This window comes from Anas acuta, chromosome 3 (genome assembly GCF_963932015.1).
Source record: "Anas acuta chromosome 3, bAnaAcu1.1, whole genome shotgun sequence".
Lineage (NCBI taxonomy): Eukaryota > Metazoa > Chordata > Aves > Anseriformes > Anatidae > Anas > Anas acuta.
The window spans coordinates 35,340,992-35,361,602 of record NC_088981.1 but is presented as its reverse complement, the minus strand read 5'-3'; the positions used below and the strand labels follow the sequence as shown (position 1 = coordinate 35,361,602).

Genomic DNA, 20,611 nt, shown 5'->3' with positions numbered 1-20,611 from the left:
TTAAGTCCATTGTGCTTATCCCCATGCTTCTGCTCTGATTTATAGTATGATGAAGAGAGTTGATGCATTTGTATTTTTGCTGTATTATCTTTGATGGCCATGCTTTCCTACATACGTTCTGTTCACCCTTATCTGAGTCACCCTGCATCCATGGTACACTTTGTTTCTTCACATCCAGAAAGGGTGCATGCCTGGAAGCAGCTACAACCAAGTTCACAGCTTCCAATTCCACTTTGGTAAGGGGTTTGTGTTTCAGCCAGGTTTGCTAGCTATATGCTCTCTGGTTATGCCTTAGTAAACTTCTGAGTGGGCAACTGCAGTATCCATTTCTCTGTCAAGCCAGAAATCTATTTTAGCCAATGCACAGAAACATCCTAGGAGCTGAATCTACTTGTCTAGGATTGTCTCATTGACTAGAATAGAGCCAGGTGTTCCCTCAATTCACGGTAGCTATCTCTTGACTTTTATAATGCTTTTCCACTAGGGACTATTTGAGCTAGATACTTTTGAATATTGGTTAAAACATTCATAAAACCTCAAAGTATGTGCCTAAAATGGTAGTGAAGTCCTGTGAAATAATGACCCTTCGCTTTAATCATACAGGTCTCTATGAAAATGCTTATAGGCTCTTGAGGGAGACAAACCTTATAATCTTGAGAAGACTGTTGTGGGATAAAACATCATGTTAACATCTCTCTCAATATGAGAGCAGTATAGAAATTTGTGACTTTGAAAATCTCTCTTTTCAGGTGTTTACAGGTTACTCTCTTCAGAGACAAACAATTATGGCGTAATTTCACTAATTACTCTGGAATCTGAAATTCATTCTTATGGGGAAAGAATCTAGATAAATCTATAACAAATCAGAAAAGAAAATAACTTTTTGTATGTTTGTTTTTGAAGCTTATGCAATGAGCTTCTGGCAGTAGAAAGGATCCAAGTTTGCTGAGCAATACATAAAAGGCCAGCTGTAATGGGAGTGGGCTTTCCTCTCTCGAGGAATCATGAGCATGATGGAAAGCAGTAGACAAAAAAAAAAAAAAGTTGAACATGAGCAGTTTGAGAAAGAATAAGAAATGCTATCTCCTAAATCCTCCCTCAGGGACTGTGTGATATGGGATCCATATAGACACACTCCTACAAGATAACCCTTTTTTAGGCTACACCATATGCTCAGGAGCAGCAGACACATTTGTCTTCGTGCTAGAGGGAGGGTGGAATGATTCACTCCAGAGAAAGGTAAAAAATACGTGTATATATATATATATACATATAACAGTGGATTCAGAAATATGTCTGTGAATGTTCTGGGACACTTGAGAGAATAAAGTGGCCAATATCTGTGGACAAACCCAGGGTGCACAAGAGAAAATAAGCCCTAGAGGAACATTGTGGCATCTCATTCCATAGTGTATTTACAGTATGGAATGAGAAACTGCATTGGTGGTTAGAAAAATATTTCCATCCATTCCCCTTTTCCATGGCACTGCAAAAAGTAACCAGTATGGTCATTAAAAAGCAACTAATTTTCTGAAGCATAGTTATGAATTTTATTCATGACAGAATAAATTCTTTTATACTGCTGAGGTGCTAAAACCAATTAAGCATCCTTTAATATTTCACTGAAGTTTAATCACCATGAGTCAGAATTATACCTTCATTAGGTGTATAGCCGCATGAATCTGAGACCAGACTCTATCTTTGGCTAGTTGCTTATAGTAATTTTGACTTTCTCTGTGGTTTCTGTTGTCTGAGATAAATTAATATTAGTCTGCCCATGAGATCCATTAGATAGTAACTACTTCAGGTTATGTGCAAGACAGTGGCTTGTAGGTTTACTGTGATGACACAGCTATCTTAATTTCATCCCTGAACGTAGCACCTTCCAACCACCAAATTTGTGTAAGTGTCACAGTAGGGCCAGTATTTTCTGGGACAGGTCTAGGAAAAACTTTCTCTCTGAATGGAAGGATAACAAAAATACACAACTGCAAAGACAACACACACATGTCCAGGAAAGGATGGCACCATAAATCTCTCTTACAAAAATAATCCCAAAAATGGATACAAAGGCTTTGTGGTGTTTGGACACATGATTTTTCTCACTTGTACAAACTGAGGGGGATGGTATCAGGAATAAAACAGACCTGCGTTCTGTTTCAGCTGTCTCTGAGGACTGTGGGAACAAAAGCTGCTCCCAAGCAGACACAGAGGAGAAAAGATAAGTCTTGTTAGATCATTGCCATTTTGCTTATTTTGATACATCTTCTAGCGGAAACATAGGCGTTCCTTTCACAGACACATAGGAACAGGCCACATCTCTTGTTTAACCAGAGCTGCTGTTCAGCTCTGGTTAAACAAGGTTCATTTCTTCTGCTGGTGACTCTTCCTTCTTCTGGCATTTAGGTGAAACAGAGAAATAAGAAAGCAAAATAAACTTTTCAAAAAAAAAAAAAAAAACTCACCATATTGTAAAGCTGGAGAACTTCCCCAGCAAGAAAGTAGGAAAGATCATCTTACTGGTCACAGGGAGAGGCTCTGCTCATGTGTAGCGCTAGTTCTCTCTTTAAGCAAAAGGACATATGCTGTGCCTTGCTGAAGTCCTGCCACAAGTGGAGGGCAGTGCCTTCACACATTACACAGACAGCACTTTCTTAGTGCAACCTAGAAGGAGGACTCAATGATAATTTAGAGAAGAGAACTCAGAGCCATGAAGTTGTGTTTCAAGTGGTGCAGAGGCAAATTTGGGACCTCTCCCAACACAGCCCACTGCAGGGAAGCTAAAATCAGCAGTTCTACTATGTGCAACATAGCTTCTCAGGGCTTCACAAGAGAATAACGTTCCTGCCTGCTTTATTCCCTTGCTCATATACTCTGAGCCGCACTCCAATATTTCTGATGTGATTGTTTATTGAGAAAAAAAAAGAAAAAAAAAAAAAAAAAAGGAAAATGCTTCTGTTTGGGCTACAGAAGTTCATTCTTTCTTGACTGCAGAGGTAAGGAACCCTCTCAGACTCTCTAGTTGTTAAAGAATAATGTGCTTCTGTTTCCTCTGAAGGATTACATTAGCTATTAAAAATGATGAGTCAAATGCACATACTGGTAACACTCATGACAAGTATATGTGTGGGAAATCAGTCATAGAACTAAAGTACCCTAAAAACATAGTTCTGGCTGTGATCTCCAAGAATCTGTGAATATTATATCCTTATGGTTTTGTTGTTGTTGGTGGTGGTGGTTTTTGTGTTTTTTTTTTGTGAGTACTCATTTTCTCTTCCTTTCTAGGAATGATTTTTGAGAGGTCGCACTGAGATTTTAATGTTCCTTAATGTTTTGAATCAAGGTTCAATCCATCTTTTTTCTCCTAAGAAAATTTGGCAAATTTTTACCACTGCTCATTTTGACAGGATGAGGACAGTGTTCCTATGTTTGATAGTGGAGGTGATAAATGATTCTGCATTCTCCAAGTGGGCAAAAATTATGGGTATACTATCATTGTGTATATGATTTGCATTTCATTTAATGCTCTCCTTTTTTAGCTCTCAGGGTCATTTTTACACATCCTACTTACTTATTCTATCTGGAGTTACAGCAGGAGTATTACAGAGTTTTACAGCAGAAGCGCTCAGAGAAGATCTTACAGAGTGAAGAGAGCTTTTTGCAGGCTTTACACTTGAAACTCTGCAGAGCAGAGAAATCTGCCAGTCCCTTCATTACTCTCTGCTTTGAAAGTTTTTCAAGAAAAGATTAAAAACAAAAGCAAAAAGCAAAAAAAATCCATTATTTTATTTCAATTTCAACAATACAGGGAGCTCTTACATGTTTGATTTCACAGTATTTATTTTTTTTTTCAGTTAAATTATTCAAAAGCTGTTTTTTGTTATCTGCAATGTGCAATGATTCAAAAGAATGCCTGTATGTGTGGAAACTTCTTTGACTTTCATTTTGTTGGTGGACAATTAAATATTTGTGACTGCAAAAACCTTCAGATATGATGACTAATAATCAGTCACTGGAAACAAGAAACAATCATTTCAGATCTGGATGTAGCTACCTAAATAGAATAATGGTATACTTAGCATTTGTTCTAGTTGGTTTTCATGCAAAGGCTTATTAACTTGCTGGTCAACAGCTTGTTGTCTGGGTTCAATTGGTCCTAAAACCATATTGAGCAAAACTGCACAACTTAAATATGTATATCATTAAATCTCAGGACCCCTGTAAAACTTTGGGTAGTTGGAGAAGCTGAATCATGAAATGAAGTTCTAGTCTCTTCTTTACATTACACCATCAAACATAAACAGATCAGTTCTGGTTCTCTGAAATAAAATGAAGACACCAAATTTGAGCAGTCTTTTATTTGTAACCTTCTTTTTTAATAGACTACCTTGCTTAAAAGTAGTATTGAATTATTTTTCAAGTAATTCCAAATCCTCTGTATACTTTCTGTGAGTGGGAAGCAACATCAGGAGGGTCAAATATCTATTTGCAGAAGTTTATGACTAGTACCTGGGAGAAGAAAATCCAATAACCACAGCTTATGCTTACTTCTTTGCAATGGATTCACAATTGAGATGTAGGCTCTGGACTGCCTACATTTGGTTTTGGATCCTACCACTGGCCTATCAGACGACCCATCTTCTTCCTTCATTTTTGTGTCTCATTTGTAACGCGTAAGCAATGTCAGTAGACTGCTTTTTAGTACACTTTGTTCATTTACTGTGACACTTACTTAAGACCCCTAAGTGGAGAAATTATTTCTAGGCCAGAATATCATGCTACTATTGGAATCTGTCATTGACTTCTGCTTTTCATCCTACATGGGTCATTATAAATGAGAACTTGCTTTCTGAATGGATGGATTTTACTTCCCATTTCAGAAATGTATTTGTCACTCTTCACACAGTATGGTTTTGGTCCAGTCTCAGTTTTGAAAGAAGCAGGATGTATCTTGTTGCAGAGAAATGCTTTTATCTAATTTTGGCATCACAAACTCAAAGGATGTAACTGTGTTCTTGTCTTTTGCAGACAACTCCTAAATTTAATGTCCTGAAGCCTCTGTAGCTTATCTTGTCCTTCTAGCCTTCCTTTTCATTTACTTTACATGTAATACCTAGGAAGTGGCACAATGTCAAACCTTCACTTCAGGAATGTTTTCATTATATAGTTATGCATTTTATTTTTTATTTTATTTTATTTTATTTTATTTTATTTTATTTTATTTTATTTTATTTTATTTTATTTTATTTTATTTTACATAGGAGACAATGCTTTTGACCATCAGTGACTTTTGTACTCCACATTCTCATTTTACAATTGAAAAAATCATATATTTTCCCTAATGTTATTGCAAAAGTCACTCTGAATCATCTTGGTTCATTTTACCTTGTGTGTTGTTGTGCAAGTTTCATAGAGATTTTTGTCACAAAAGATTTTCTCCCTCTTCTGACTCAGAAACTAAAATCTTAGTGGTTGTCACAAAAACATCATCGTTCAAAGTTTCCTTTATTTTTATCTATTATTATTATTATTATTATTATTATTATTATTATTATTATTATTATTATTATTTTATTAATTTACAAGAAACAAGCAATTCTGCTGTACTCATTTTATATTGCAAAAGATATTTCTGTTGTCTGCTGAGACGCTAGATGGTTGGATCCGCAGTCTTTCAGTTTTACCACAATCTCTGCTTGCTTTTAAAGCAGCCTGTGATTATTAAAATCTCTTCAAATAATCCCCTTTTCATGTTTCTATATTGTGCCAATGTTCTTCTCTGCATATATGTAAACTCTGACTGTATCTTGGTGAGCTGATATTTATTTGGCTCATTTTTGGAGAATTAGCAAATGTAATTCTCACATTCTCTCAACTGGCAATTAAACACACTTTTTCAACTTTCTAATTAAAAGGATGCTCAAGATTCTGGGAGATGACCATTCCAATCTTGAATTTAACCACAAGTGCTGTCACTGAAACATTAGCAGGGCCCAAAGGAATTTGAGGGGAACTCTTAAATGATATGTGATTAAACTTTTTAATAGCATGTAAACTGTGTCTTAAACAGATGTTGAAACACTTCTTTATATAAAGTGATATATCAGTTTGTATCCTTATTCTATGGGTACTGAGATCTCTAATTCTCTTCTCTGACTAGGGCACAAAGATTTTGTGATACAACAGCCTGAAACAGCATGCTGGAATTTGCTTTGACCAGGCAATTACAAAACATGCAAGAGCAATTTTTTGATTTTCTTTGAGCAATGTCTGGTGTTTTTGTCATTCCAGCACAACCCTCCAGAAATAAAATTCTTCTGTGCTGTAGGACACAGAGTTTCCGCAGGATGTACGAGTTGCAACCTAGCATAAGTGCTCTGCATAGTAAGCATGAAAGAAGTCACTGAAAATCCTTCTCCTCCTCTTCACCTCAGCTCACACGAAGTCTTAAAGAAAAAGGGGATGGGCAGCTGTCAACCAAATTATTATCATTTGCACAGATTTCACTGCCTGTAAATAAGTGAAAAGCTCCACTTGTAACTCACAAGAAAGGGTAGCATGTGACTGAATCGCACAGCTGTGTGCTGCCAGGAAAATAGCAGAATCCCTTTTGCAAATTACTTTCCTCTGAGCTTCTAAAGGTATTCATTATTTATAATGTTGTTTCTCTTCTGGGATCCTTTGCTGGTATGGTAGGATGACCTTTTCTGTTGTAAGTGTCCAATTCTCTATAAACAAGTTCAAAACTGAGTCAGAGAGAATAAACATGACACCTCAGCCAAGTGGAGAGGACATTTGTCTTTATAAATCTGGAAGAGTGTTCCAGGTCCCACAGCCTACTCAAAGAATTGAGCACACCTTCCATGGATAACTTTTACCTTTTCCCAACCCTAGAAATGTGGTAGCTATTATGTGTTGTTGTGACTGTCAGTAGAACACCCTAGTGACTTTAGATTTTTTTTTTATTAATCTCAAATTTACAGACTAGCTTTTTGAAACATTGCTGTGAATTATAGTAGCTCACTAGCTCAGCATTAATATGATACAGAGTGAATTTATGAGTGTGTCTATGCATTGTTTCCATAAATACTTCAGCTTCACATTTACTAACAGAAATATTGTGTGGGCTTTCAATTACTCTGCTAATGAGCTTAAATATGTTTTAGTTGGATTTGAGTTAATGTGAGGATTTTTATTTTTTTTCTGGGGCAATTACTGTCCCAGATATATTGAGGTGAAAGGTGTTTTATGTGCTGATGAATAATGTGTGTGACTGGGATTTATCTTTTGTGCTGTCAAGTGTTCCTGGGGTATGCCTGTAGTCCCTTAAATGATAAAAGTTAATGATAAGGACACTAAATGCCTGCTGCTGTCGCATTCATTTGAAAGAAATGATAGCATAGAACAGGAAGTCTGAAAGTCTCATTTTGTTCTGTTATACGAACATTAAGCATAACAAGTTTGTCCTAGTGCAGTAACATGTACCTGGAGAACTAAAGTGAACACCTTCATTGATTCAAGGCATTCTGTAGAATCATAGAATACCTGGAGTCGGAAGGAACCCACAAGGATCATTTAGTCCAACCCCTTGCTCCACACAGAAATACCTAGATATTAAACCACACATGTGAGAGCATCGTCCAAACACTTCTTGAACTCTGACAGGCTTGGTGCTATGACCAGTGCCCTGGGGAGCCTGTTCCAGTGCCCAACCACCTCTGGGTGCAGAATCTTTACCTAACACCCAGCCTAACCCTCCCCTGTCCCAGCTCTGTTCTCTCAGGTCCTGTCACTGTCTCCAGAGAGCAGAGCTCAACATCTGCCCCTCCGCTCCCCTCATGAGGAAGCTCTAGACCATGATGGGTGGTCTTGTGGACTTTATTCATCCAGAAATGCCTTGTGAATTCTGCCTGCTTGTGGATTCCTACTATAACCAAGAATTTGGCTGAGAATGATAGGGAGAGAAACACTTCCTCCTGGACCAATGGCTAGAGGAGGGGATCAGAAAACCTTGTACCCTCCTCAGCCTTGTTCAGTAATTTCCCCTAAAAGCCTATGTTTCATTCTGTTGCCTCCTGAATTACTTCATTGCATCCCCAAGGGACACCTTTCAGCAACCTATCATATCTCACCAGAAATTTATATTCTCTGAGATGGTAGTTTAATGTTGATTTTATTTTATTTTATTTTATTTTATTTTATTTTATTTTATTTTATTTTATTTTATTTTATTTTATTTTATTTTATTTTATTTTATTTTAATTTAATTTATTTTAATTTTATTTTATTTTTCCCCTGTAGCACAGAGGATATATTCATTATCAGAATTTCCCTGGCTCACCATCTCATGTCACACTTATGTAATCCTTTTGGCTCTGTCTTCTGTTCTTCACCACCACCCCACTTTTCCAAATGGGCAGAAAAGAACATAAGCAAATTAGGAAATAATAATGAAAATATATGTACTTTGTATTTCAATTGACAAGACAGATTCTCTGAAGGGTGGCTGGATGCATGAGTGATGAGGAGACAAGATTCATTAAAGCAGAAAGGGATTTGTGTTTAATAATAAATGTTCCATCTGAAGGCAAAATTATGACTGTATGTCATTAAAAAAAAACAAAACTAATAAAATAAAAAATGCGGAAATTATTCATGCTGGGTTGAGTTAGTGTTTACTGAATATGTCTGGCTACCTCCTGGAATTATCTGACATTTCCTTATGTTGACATGACTGACAGAGGAATTATATCCCTAATACTAGCAACTATCTTTTCCCTAGGACACAAGAACTAAGCAGAAACTTTTTTTTTTTTTTTTTTTTTTTTTTTTTTTTTTTTTTTGTGAGATGCAGGTCACAGTAGACCTCTGTCTTTCTCAGATTATTAGATTCGACAAAACTTGAATCAGGTACCAAATGACTGTCAGTTTTCACACAGTAAAATACCTGGTACTTTTGTTTCTCGATTTCTGAGGTTTTAGGATGATCTGAAGATATATATTCAAGGCCTTATTTTTATTTTTATTATTTTTATTTTTATTTTAAAGGGTTAGAAATTAATTTTCAGTATTGGCTTGCTTATTTTTTTTATAGCATTTCAGGTTTTTTCATTCCATGCCTCCAGAAGCAGCAGTTTTCAGGTGAGAAAAAACACAGCAAAAAAATGACAATGGCATACACCATAAAACTTTCAAGAAAATCACAAAAGTTGGCAGCACAAGAGTGCGAACTATGCAGTCCAAATTTGTTAAGTTCTTGCTCTTGCTTCCAGACTTTAAAACAAGCATGAAATTTTCAGAGAGATTTAAATCCTTCTCGTCTTCCTTTGATCTTTTTTTGGCCTTCTCTCCAGCCATCTCAATATCTGTCCACCATATGATCTCTCCACTGCCCTGATTCACTTCACTATCTTTCTAATTGTCTTGGTTTTGCTGAAAGATCTTCATCTCTGTTTGATAGCACTCAACTGTACATTGATCTGTTTCTCTGATCTTAGACCAATTCCGTGGTCAACTGATCTACTTCCATAATTTTGATGGCATCCACATGCCTACATCCTTGCCAGTTAGTGCCCCGCCAATGACTGTTTTGGACCTGTTTGTCTTTCTGCCAGTTTTTGCTGCTCTAACACTGCCAGAGTCACCATGATCTTCATCTTTCCTTCTTGCATTATTTCTCACTTTTCCTTTCTCTTCCTTCTTTCCTTGTCTGTCTGCAATGAAACAACTCCTCCTTGCTTATATCTTGCCTGCTAAAGAGCAAGATTTGTGTACCATTAAGCTACAACTACTAGGCTTTAAAGGACATTGTGCTACAGGTAATGAATTCCATTCTGATTACCAACTCTTTTTCCACATTCTTTAGTCAGTCTTTTTCCAGTATGTCACCACTGATTATTCCCCTCTTCCCTTTCTCTATCATCCTACTTTAATCTCACTGGCAGTGAAAGTGGACATTCATCTGAAAGGTGAGACTACAGTGCTTTGAAAGAGGACTAGATGGAATGTTTTTCTGTTTTTTTTGTTTGTTTGTTTGTTTGTTTATTTGGTTGTTTTTTTGTTTTTAAAAAAGAATTACCTAATAAGCTGGAACAACAGGAAACAAACAAACAAACAAACAAACAAACAAACAAACAAAAAAAAACAGAAAAAAACCAACAGATTTGCAGATTTTAAAATAGCAGATGAAGCTGTTGAGGAAGTAAATGAATATTTTTGGCTTGAGGTTTTCACTAAAAAATGAAAATTAGTCAGATTTCAACATCAACCTTTTCTGGATCAATTTTCAGTTGTGAGACTAATTGGCAGTATTTTGCAATTCTCATGTGAATTCAGCTCAGTGTTTGAGGAACTTTAAGAATAGGAAGGTACAGATTGATTCTTTCACAATAAGGCTTTTACAGACAGGAAAGTTAGCTTACTAACTAACTGGGATATGATTTTATAGGATCCTAGCTATTTCAGCTTGCCACCTCTCTTCCTCTCCCTTTTCTCCTCTTCAATACAAATATGTAGTACATGGTGACAATGTTTAGCACTACTGTTTAGCTGTTACTTCGTATTAGTGTATGCATTACAGGTCTGTTGGTAAATTAATGATTGCCCAGAAACATTCCCATATACCCCAGACTCCTCATCTATATTGTCAAAGTCTTGATATGATTGCTAGAATTATTTTTCCAGCATTGTTCAGGAATTAAAATATTCCAAGGGATATTCTATACACACAGCTTTCTGGGTACATTCTAGAGACAAAGAGAATTTACCAGCAGAACCATTCCTTGTCAGCCATCTGTCTTGGGACAGTTGTATCATAAGTGCATGGAAATGGTAGAAGTAGAATCATGCAGGAAGCAAATCCATGGCCAAGCAATTAGTTTTCACTTGTGTGTTTCCTTGTTTGTTTTTACAGATACAGGCATATAATAGAAAGTCAGTAACTGGCATGACTTTTTATTTCATATGCCTTCCATTCAGTTAAAAAGGAGGAATCATATTGTAGTGTAGATGATGCATAGCCCTGGACAATACAAACAAAACACTACAAGAAAAGCAACATAGTCTAGCAGGTTAGCGTAAAACTGAGTCTTGGGAGTTGCAAGTGCCTCCTTGAAGGACCTGCCTTGACAGCTCCCTGAAAATTCTGTGATTAAAGCAGTTTCAGGCTAAAACTAGATGGTATCAAACCCCTCATAGGATGGAGAAAAGTAATGGAATTTCCTAGCCAATTAGCCATTTTTTTCTCTAATTTGTCTGTTTTGCAAAACCACAGTATTAACCAGCAGTTTAGTGCTAATCCCCAGTGCTACGAAGAAGAAAAGAATCCATTTGTGTATTACAGTGTAATCATAATATCTACTAATTTCCTTCCATACACTACAGGCCTCTTTTGAAAGCAGATTGCTGGCATTACCCTCGTTTTATAAATGAGGAGACTTACAGTACAGCAAAATGATTTCTCAGGAACTGAATGGTACTGATAAAGTAGAGCCTGATATCAGTGTAACTGATAAAGCAGAAAATAAAACACAGGTCTCCTAAATTCTCAGCCCAGTTCACTGCCTACAAACTTCAGTGCTCTCTTGCATCTGGGATTATGAGTGAAGTTTGCAGCAACCCTTTTTCTCCTGTATTTCTAAGTCATTTATTTTCTGAAATTTTTTAATATCTCTGCACACCGAAGGGAATAATTACAAATTTGCTTTACATATGTTGTGTCTACAAGGACATCACAAGGGCTTCTTAGCAATGGTCATAAAAAATAAGGCTTATTTTAAAGAAGGGTGCTAACACTGTTTTCTTTTTTGAAAAGAAATAGTGTCATGGTCTCATTTTGATGCTTTCAGAAGATGAGACAAATTTTCATGAATTGAAGGGTATGTGTTGTTTGAATAAGCCTTGAAAACTTTCAGCTCATCTTCCTAGCTCTTCACCATACATAAACTCACATAAAAGCATGTGCTTATTGTTACTATATTTCACACACGTGCCACACTCCAGTCCTGGCCACAGGTCCCCTCCTCTTCCAATAAGTGTTGTCATTGTGCCAAAAGATGAGACAAGAGATTTTTTTTGTTTCTTAAAGAGGTTGTAAGACCCCCTTGCTCATTTCATTGCTTAGAGGCAAGATTTTTGCAGGGTTTAGAGTCTTGTCCTTATAAGAGCAGTTTTCCTTAGTGTATTTTGATCTTCACTGATAGGATTCAGAAACTATCTTAAGAGACAAATAAGAAATTCTGTTGCCAGTGTGGAGATTTTCCTGCTACTCCTACCACAAAGAAAATAAACTGGAGGAGAAGTACAGAAATTACCATCTTATGTGTCTGGATTTTGAAATTTCAGTAAGGAGAAAACAAAAACTTGCAGATGTTTTCAAATTTCTTGGTGTTCTAATTAGGTTTTAAATGTCCTTTGTTAAGTAGATTCTCTATCTAAAGCTTGTTGCTTTTAGATGCTCTTCTGGGAGCTATGTCCCTACACTTACACCATTTACGTATTTAATTACTCTTTCACTTTCTCAGGCCTTAATATTCCTGGGCTCTTTAAACTGCACACATTAAAACTTATCACAACTTAGCATTAGTTTAAAATTAAGCAAGAATTTTGCTAGTTGATTTACTCTTGCAGTTAGTCAACTGTTACTCTTTTTTCCCTAAAGAAAGGCTAATATCAAATTTAGATCTTTACTCCCATTCCATAATAACAAGCAGCTCTTCAAGAGACCCACACAGACCTGCAGAGCTGGTGGGCAATATCAGGCTCCTTGCATCAAGAAGCAAAGCTGCTTTCTATGTCCTCCAATGATCTGGCCAATAGATTCTGGTTAACTAAACCAACTTTCTGTGCTTAGTATTCCTGAACTGACTGAACAAAGCTTTAAGGGAGTTCTGCTTAGCCACAGTTTTAAAGAGCCCTTTTGTTTCAGTGGCATCTCCTGGCTATTGAGTACCAATGGCAGGGCACAGTTGCCCATGATTGATGTTGCTAAATGTGCACAGTGGCCATGAAGTGACTGACTACCGAGGTGACACAGCAAAGCAGAGATTGAAGTGGTATCTTGCAGCTGCCTGTGCTGAGGACAATCAAAGCATCATCAATACCCCAGAGTGAAAATGTGTCTGAACCAATTTTAGGTGTGGGGAATGTTAAGACTTGTCATCCTTCATAGCTGACTGGCAGTGCATTTGGGGAAGGTGGGTTAGGGCATGGAGAGCATACCAAAATACTCTTACAATTTGGCAGCTTCATGAAAACAAGATCTTCCCCACAAGCTAGAAAACTGAGTCTCAGATTAATTACTTAACTCTTAGTAGACTTGAACTTGGTGCTTACTTTTATGCTCAGCTGTTCTCCTACAATAACATTAATTTGAATATTTTACAAGAACATTTGAAGTTTATTTATGGAAACATCCAGAATTCTTCACTTTAAATGTATATGGGGAGTTGATTGCTTTTTCCATAATTGGGATTGCAACTGTGTTCTTTTACAAAACTATTATTAGTAGCAATATTATCACAGCTGTAGCTCCCAGGACTGACTGAGTTGAGAAATGACTCAGTTTCTTTGGAAGACTAAGATGAGCTTTCATTACAAGTTTCAGCTTTAGGACTGATTTTGGCCTCGCTGCCATACTTTTAAAAATGGACTGGCTCATATTTTGTGCCACTGTCACTGACTGCCAGCTCTTGAAATGTTCCAAGTAACTACATTTCCTTGAGAGCTTACGTGTAATCAGATACAAAGAAAACAAGTTGTAAATGATTAAAGTTACCAGTGTTCATTCTACATAAATTGGCATGGAGTGTTAAACTGAAATAGTGTATATCTTCTATTTGTATAAGACATGTGCAAAGCTATATGCTATGTAAACTCATTTGTTTTCTATTTCCTCAGATAGAATAAAAAGATCTCTCTGTGTTTCATCAGTGTAAAGCAAAAGGAACCACTCTAGCAGATGGTGCAATAGCTCTGTTTTTCATGAGTTATGATCCAAGACTGAGACTCTGTTTTGCAGGGCTGTCTATTCTTTCTGTTAAATATGCTACTGGTTTGTAATGAGGTTTCATAGTGAAACAATTTCTGAAGGGCTCACACACTGCAGAATTTTTTAAGCATGCAGCTGAGGGTGATGGTGGAAAGTGGACACTAGGTGTTACAGAAGGATATATGAAGTGATTGGTGAAACTGTTCCTGAGTCTGAAGATTGTACATTTGAAAATTGATAAGATCCTGTTATTCCTTGTGTCATCGTTGGTGTGTGCATATGTCATTCCCTTGGCAGGATGGAGACTATGGCAGGATGAAGCCTGTGTAAGATAGTAAGAATTGAGACAAAGTTTCCCACCCCCTGGAGCAGAGCGAAGCGTGGGATGTGTGACATACCCCTGCAGTCTCTGGGACCTGGGAGAGCTGAGGGAATCATCTGGCTGAGGAGGACTGAACTGACAATAAGTAATGGTATTTTGATCAGCACCGGGCCTTCCTTTAAGGCTGTCAGCATGCCCCTGCTTGTAGATCAACTGGAAAATGTAAGAATGTGTGTCAGATAGAAATAGCTGTAACAGCTGGCCCACTGGCCCACTTATTCACAGGCCTGAGAATACTGTAGTGAACTACAGTAACAACTGGCGGAAAGGAGAAATACAGTAATAGTCAACAGGAACAATCAGTACTGTGGTCTGTGGATACAAACAGTACAAAATTGTTCCTCAAACAATTCAACACTGAGCAAGCTTTGCCCCAGCTACTATTGTAGCCAACGGTGTATTGTTGTCAGAGCTGCAGGAGAAGGGAACAATTAGAAATAACTCAAGACCAACCATTGTGACTATCAATAACCATTTTAGCAACTGTACATGGAGTTTTCCAGGAGGGCTGCTTTATGTCCTCTCAGCTCATTCTGAACAGCTCATATATGTCTGTACAGAGCATCTCTATTAGGATGATAAATGTACCAAGGATTTCAAATATAATATTGAGTAAACTTACCCAGTTATATTTATATTCCAGGTGTCTCTCACTGGTATTACATTTACGTACAGATTTTTTTGTTTGTTTGATTGATTTTTGAAAAGGGGCCACATCCTCGCCTGTGGCCAGAATGAAGGGATATGTAAGTGCGGATGTGTATAAATGTAAAAATGATCAGATGTCCACCTTTGCAGAGCCCTTATGCTGCTCCTCTATGCAGGTCTGTTCCCTCACACTGCACAGAAGAGTCACTGAAGTGCTGTAATGTGTGCTAGCTGTGATGGCTGTTTGGGGCTAGAAAACAGCCTGGCACACCCACAAACAGTGTGCCTTTTTCCTCTGGCCTAGCCTTACTGTCCCAATTACACTCGCACCAGCTTGCACCAGCTTTGCTGTGTGGTGAACTTTGTCACTGGTACTAGAGATTTGTAGCTCTAAATCAGAAAGGGCTGATTCTAAGCTCAGCTGTTTTGTCTCCCTCTAGCCTGTTATTATGTGGAAGTAAAGAAAAAAAAAAGCATGGGGTACTTCTTTGACTCTATTCTTGGCTTCCCACCAACCACTGAATCTGAGGTACTTCATTGTCTACCTGCAGTTATGCTGCAGGTTTCACCAGTTGAAATGGGTATAGACCGTTTTCATTCCCAACAGCTAATTTTAAATGCCAGTGATGCTCTAATAATTTATGAGATCAAATGACTGCTTAAGTTTTGTGGCAGCAAATAACAATATCCATAAATAACCAAAGTTGGAGTAAACTTAGTTACTGTAATTGGGGTTGGATTTGACTAGATTTTTTTTCTTATTATTTTAAATTAATTACCTTTTTTCCATTCCCATATCTCCCTACCTTTCCACACTCACACTTCCACAGCTCATACTGCCAATGCCAATATTTCTTTTTCACTGAAATAGGGAAAGCGATTTTAAGAAGAATTTTCTGGCAGAGCAGAGAGCTGCATTTCTAAGAGACATTTTTTTTTCCGCAGTAGGGAGTAGAAGGATAGGGAAAAGGGAGGGGAAGAAGGGGTATGAAATTGTAAAGAAAAAGTGGCTGCCTGCCTCATATTCTCAGAAAATATGAGAACTAAATGTAGCTTCTTGTATTCACAAGGTAAGTAACCTGTCAGTGTTACACAGTAAATGTTCAGACACCCATAAAGCACTATCATGACTGCCAGGTTCACATTTAGCAAATGCAAAGGTCATTTGCACACTCTGAAAGAACTGCTCTTTGTAGGCTTTTTTTTTTTTTCCTGAATTATTTGTTCAGGTTTTAATATATTTAAGATTAGGTCAGGCAGATGTGAGGAGAGAAAAAGAACAGACTAGTTTGGTTTGTTTTTTCTTATTCCACTTGTTGCACATTTGAGAGATGGTCTTCAAACTTCTGCATTAGTGTGGGCATTTGTGCTAGGATGTTGGACCCACAGGAACTGGGAACTTTGAATGCGTGTTTGAACTTTAAGCCTCTGACTCCTCTCTGCCAGTATCCAAACTGACTTCTCTGTTTTTCCTTCAGTGTCAAGAATAACCCATTTTTTTCTTTTATCTCTCTTATCTCTTCTCTCCCCTTCCTCTCCCTTTTTTTTTTTTTTTTTTTTTTTTTTTTTTTTTTAAGGATGATTCCTGCTACAAACAAAGCCTTTGTCGTAAACAACCTTGTTTCTGGAACAGGCTATGACCTCTGTGTCCTGGCAATGTGGGATGACACAGCCACGACCCTTACTGCCACCAATATTGTGGGATGCGCCCAGTTCTTCACCAAAGAAGACTACCCTCAGTGCCAGTCGATGCACAGCCAGTTCCTGGGAGGTACCATGATTCTGGTCATTGGAGGCATCATTGTGGCGACTCTGCTGGTGTTCATTGTAATACTTATGGTACGCTACAAGGTCTGCAACAATTCCCAGGGGAAGATGTCCAACGTCAGCAATGTCTACTCACAGACAAATGGAGCACAACCAGTTCAGAATGGAGTCCTGCCCCAAGTCAACCCCAAAGTGGTGGTGAGAAATGAACTTATGGAGTTTAACTGTGAGTCTGTGCGGAGCAGCATCTCCTCTTCTTCCAGCTCTCTGAATAGCCGTGACTGTGATAACTATAGCCTCCAAAGTGAACAGGGCACATTGTCCAGTAAATGGAGGCCCCCCTCCAGGTCAAAACACAATATTGACCGGCTAATGGGAGCTTTTGCCTCCCTGGAACTGAAATGTCAGAAAAAGGAGGAGACGACAGACTCCAGAACTTCCACTGTGGCTCGTCACTCAGACAAAGAGCCACTGCTGGGCCAGCCGGAGTCCAAATTTCGCAGCCTCCTCATGTTGCCTTTGGAGGGCAAAACTAAACGTAGCCATTCTTTTGACATGGGGGACTTTGCCACATCTCAGTGTTGCACCTACCCAAAAAAGATAACAAACATTTGGACAAAGAGGAGCCTCTCAGTGAATGGCATGCTTTTACAGTATGATGACAATGACCTAACAGGGGCAAAAGGGACTTACGGGAGTTCAGAGTGGGTAATGGAAAGCACGGTGTAAATATCAGTGTCTCCCCCTATCTTCTCCCATCATGTGTTATAAAGTGTGGTTTGCTGCAGAGCCATGCATTTGGAAGGAGAGGGGAGTAAATGTTTTCAGTTGTACTGGCCAATAAGAAAGGTAAAATAAATAAATAAATATTAGAGATGCTAAAGGAGGAAGAAGGTCCTGAAATGTGAATAGGCACGCATGGCACCATTTTTGTCTGGACCCAACTGAACCATGTGTGATTGTTTCAAGGATTTTACTAGTTATATTTAGCATTGCTTTCCAAAAGTTTCTCAGACTCTTGGTGAACTGTCAAACAAGATTAAACACGGAGGATGAAAAGGGGTTCAACAACATAAATTTAATTTTAAAGGTGTTATTTGTTTTTGGTTTTGTTTTTGGAGGAGTGGTCTTTTTTTTTTTTTTTTTTTTTTTTTTTAAGGGCACCTTTTCCTTTTCTTTCGTTCACAGAAAGGAGCTTCTGTGGATGTAAGACTGGTGCTAGAACACATCTGTTTTTTACTGCAAGTGATTTTCTCACAAGTGCAGGCACAGCCTCCACAGGGACAGATCAGAGCAAATTCTTCATCTTAATCTCGTAGTGTTAACTATGACAGATGGGAAAATATCAGTACTTGTTGAGTGGGTTTTTGGTTGGGAGTTAGTGGTTTTTTGTTTGTTTGTTTGTTTTGTTGTTTGTTTTTTTTAATTTATTTATTTTGTTTTGTTTTGCCTTGCTACTGCTTTTGAGTTGGTTTAGTTTTTCAGTTTTGTTTTGTTTTCTTCCCTGAAAGAAAGCGTGTTTCCCTGCATTTTTGTTTTTGTCTTCAGACTGTCAGATTCTTATCAAATCCCCTAGATGAAAAGAAGATATGTACAAAGATCAAATTTCTGAAGTACTCTATAAACCACCTCCAATAACACCAAAAAAAAAAAAAAAAAAAGTGGAATTCCAGGAGCTAATAAATTTTAAAAAATCATCCTTTCTTCCATCTTCTTCATAGTCTCTGCTTCTCGGTGCTAAAAGCAGATTGCAACAGCTATTGATATTTGTGGGGATTTTGCTATCAAAGATGGGAAACATAGATATGAAGATTTCATATTAAAGGAAAAAGAAAGGGAAAACCAAAGTGTCTCCCATGAACAGTCTACATTATGAATACAATTGCTTCTGGCAAAGGTCACACTGTCACTCTCTGCTCAACTGACAAAGAAAACACAAATTTTCACCCTATTGTGACAAAAGCTCTTTTGTCTGTACAGTCACCACAACACAGCTTGACTGTACCAGTAGCATCACATGAAATGTAAGTTTTTGTGTGTTTCAGTGGATTGGGTATGTTCCCAATTAGCCACATAAAATGAGTGAAATTTGGGTGTCACAGGGCAGGGAGTCCCCCATGTTCCCCTGCACTACATCCAGCCCTTCCCCAGTCCCCAGTCTCCTACAATGCCCCTGTCCCTCACACTAAGCTATTTGCTAAGAACAGGAGCTCTTTAGGGCTTGTAAAATGATTCTCAGATTCCCTTTTGGGGAGCATTGCTGTGGTTTTGGGAATGCACATGGCCCATTGTCCTCAGTGACTTATTGTCCTCAGTGACTTTACTGTGATTTCCAGTATTTTGGTGGCTACTACAACTGTCTTTCTTGTTTATTTATTTGTTGGCTGCCAATGATTAGCTGCTGGGAACCATTCTGAAATTGCACATTGTTCCTATGATTTTGTAAAAGACATGTAGAAAGAGTGCAAGGCACAGAACAAATAATACATGAAAAAACTCTATGTATATTTTTTTTAAAGGTGCAGAGATATATTGTGACATGGCTGTGTACTTGATCTTGTATTCGTCATGTTTCCTACTTGGAGTTTTAGAAATGACATCCCTGTGATCAGAATATTTTTTTCCTTTTTCTTTTCTTTTTATTTATTTATTTATTTTATTTCCTTTTTTCTACAAAATGTACAGTAAAAACATTATTGGGAGAAAAAAAAAATACCTGCTTTTCATTTATTTGCTGTTCTGCGGTCTTCTTTGAAACCTATATAAGAAGCAGTGATTATTTAAAATATGATCTTAAAAACTGATATTTGTTTTCTCTTTCCTGAAAATTATCTCTGACTTTAGGATTTTTGGTATAAAGTAGGAATCAAGTAATACAGACCTTTTTGGAATGCATGAGAAAAGATTTTGCTAAAGGACATCTTGCCTTTTTTTTTTTTTTTCCCTGTGTTTACAGTTATAGAGGTCTATATCATTAATGTATTTTAACAGTGAACTTTGCCCTGATCAAAAAGGTGAAGAAATAAGAGGAAACCTTTTTATTGGCTTTGTATTTGCTCACAGCCAAATTTAATATATTATAAAGAGATACAGTCAAACTTTCTTTGCAATATCTTTCAAAATTTCTGATTTTCTCATGTTTTCCAAGAGAAATGACACCTCTAAGTGCCAGAATTTGCATCAACCAACTGTCCAGATGGCAGCTTCCTATTAACTATTAATGACATCTACATTTATGTTTCACTGAAGACTCACAAAGAAGTTCATGTAACGATTTTTCTTTTCCTTGTTGCACTGTGGTGTGGTTCAACTATTTATTACTACGTTGCTGCTTCCCTTTGAGCATGATGTCTGGGTTGTTTTTAATTTAGCTGTTGAGTTCATCATCAATATTAGTAGCATATGCAGCTGTGAATTTTCAAAAGCAATATCTTACACTCTTTTCTTTATTAAAAAGCAAAACATCTATTTCACATTCTCATACAAGATTAGAGTAAGTCAACAGATGCTGCTTTAAAATAATGGATAGTTGCCAAAGAACCCAGGTAATAAAGTGCACAATCTAACAGCTGTATTTATTACTGTTAATCATGATTTCAATTCATTTAGCTTTAATGAATGAGGCTTAATCCACATCAGCATATTTGCAAATAGTGAGCAAAATTAAATGAACACGCAGAAATTGCATTTGGTGCTCACAGAATTTGGAAGGAAGAAGACCAAGGGACTTGTAGGTGAGGCAGAGAGCCACATGGCAAATCAGCAAGTGACCAGCCTTGAGAGAAGGATAGAACAACCTGGTGTGGTGGTAACCGTGCCCAGGCAAC

The 20,611-nt window shown here is 37.5% G+C and overlaps 1 protein-coding gene across 4 annotated transcripts in view; it reads left to right on the top strand.

The window, feature by feature from the left end:
• The window catches only part of LRFN2 (leucine rich repeat and fibronectin type III domain containing 2), a 226,201-nt gene extending 205,919 nt beyond the window's left edge, over positions 1 to 20,282 (top strand). For all 4 annotated transcript variants that reach the window (XM_068676604.1, XM_068676603.1, XM_068676605.1 and 1 more), the window contains one exon: positions 16,595 to 20,282. In XM_068676604.1, the coding sequence (XP_068532705.1) occupies positions 16,595 to 17,513 (919 nt within the window). In that variant the 3' untranslated portion in view covers positions 17,514 to 20,282. The remainder of the gene's footprint in view (positions 1 to 16,594) is intronic.
• The last annotated feature ends 329 nt before the right edge of the window (positions 20,283 to 20,611 follow it).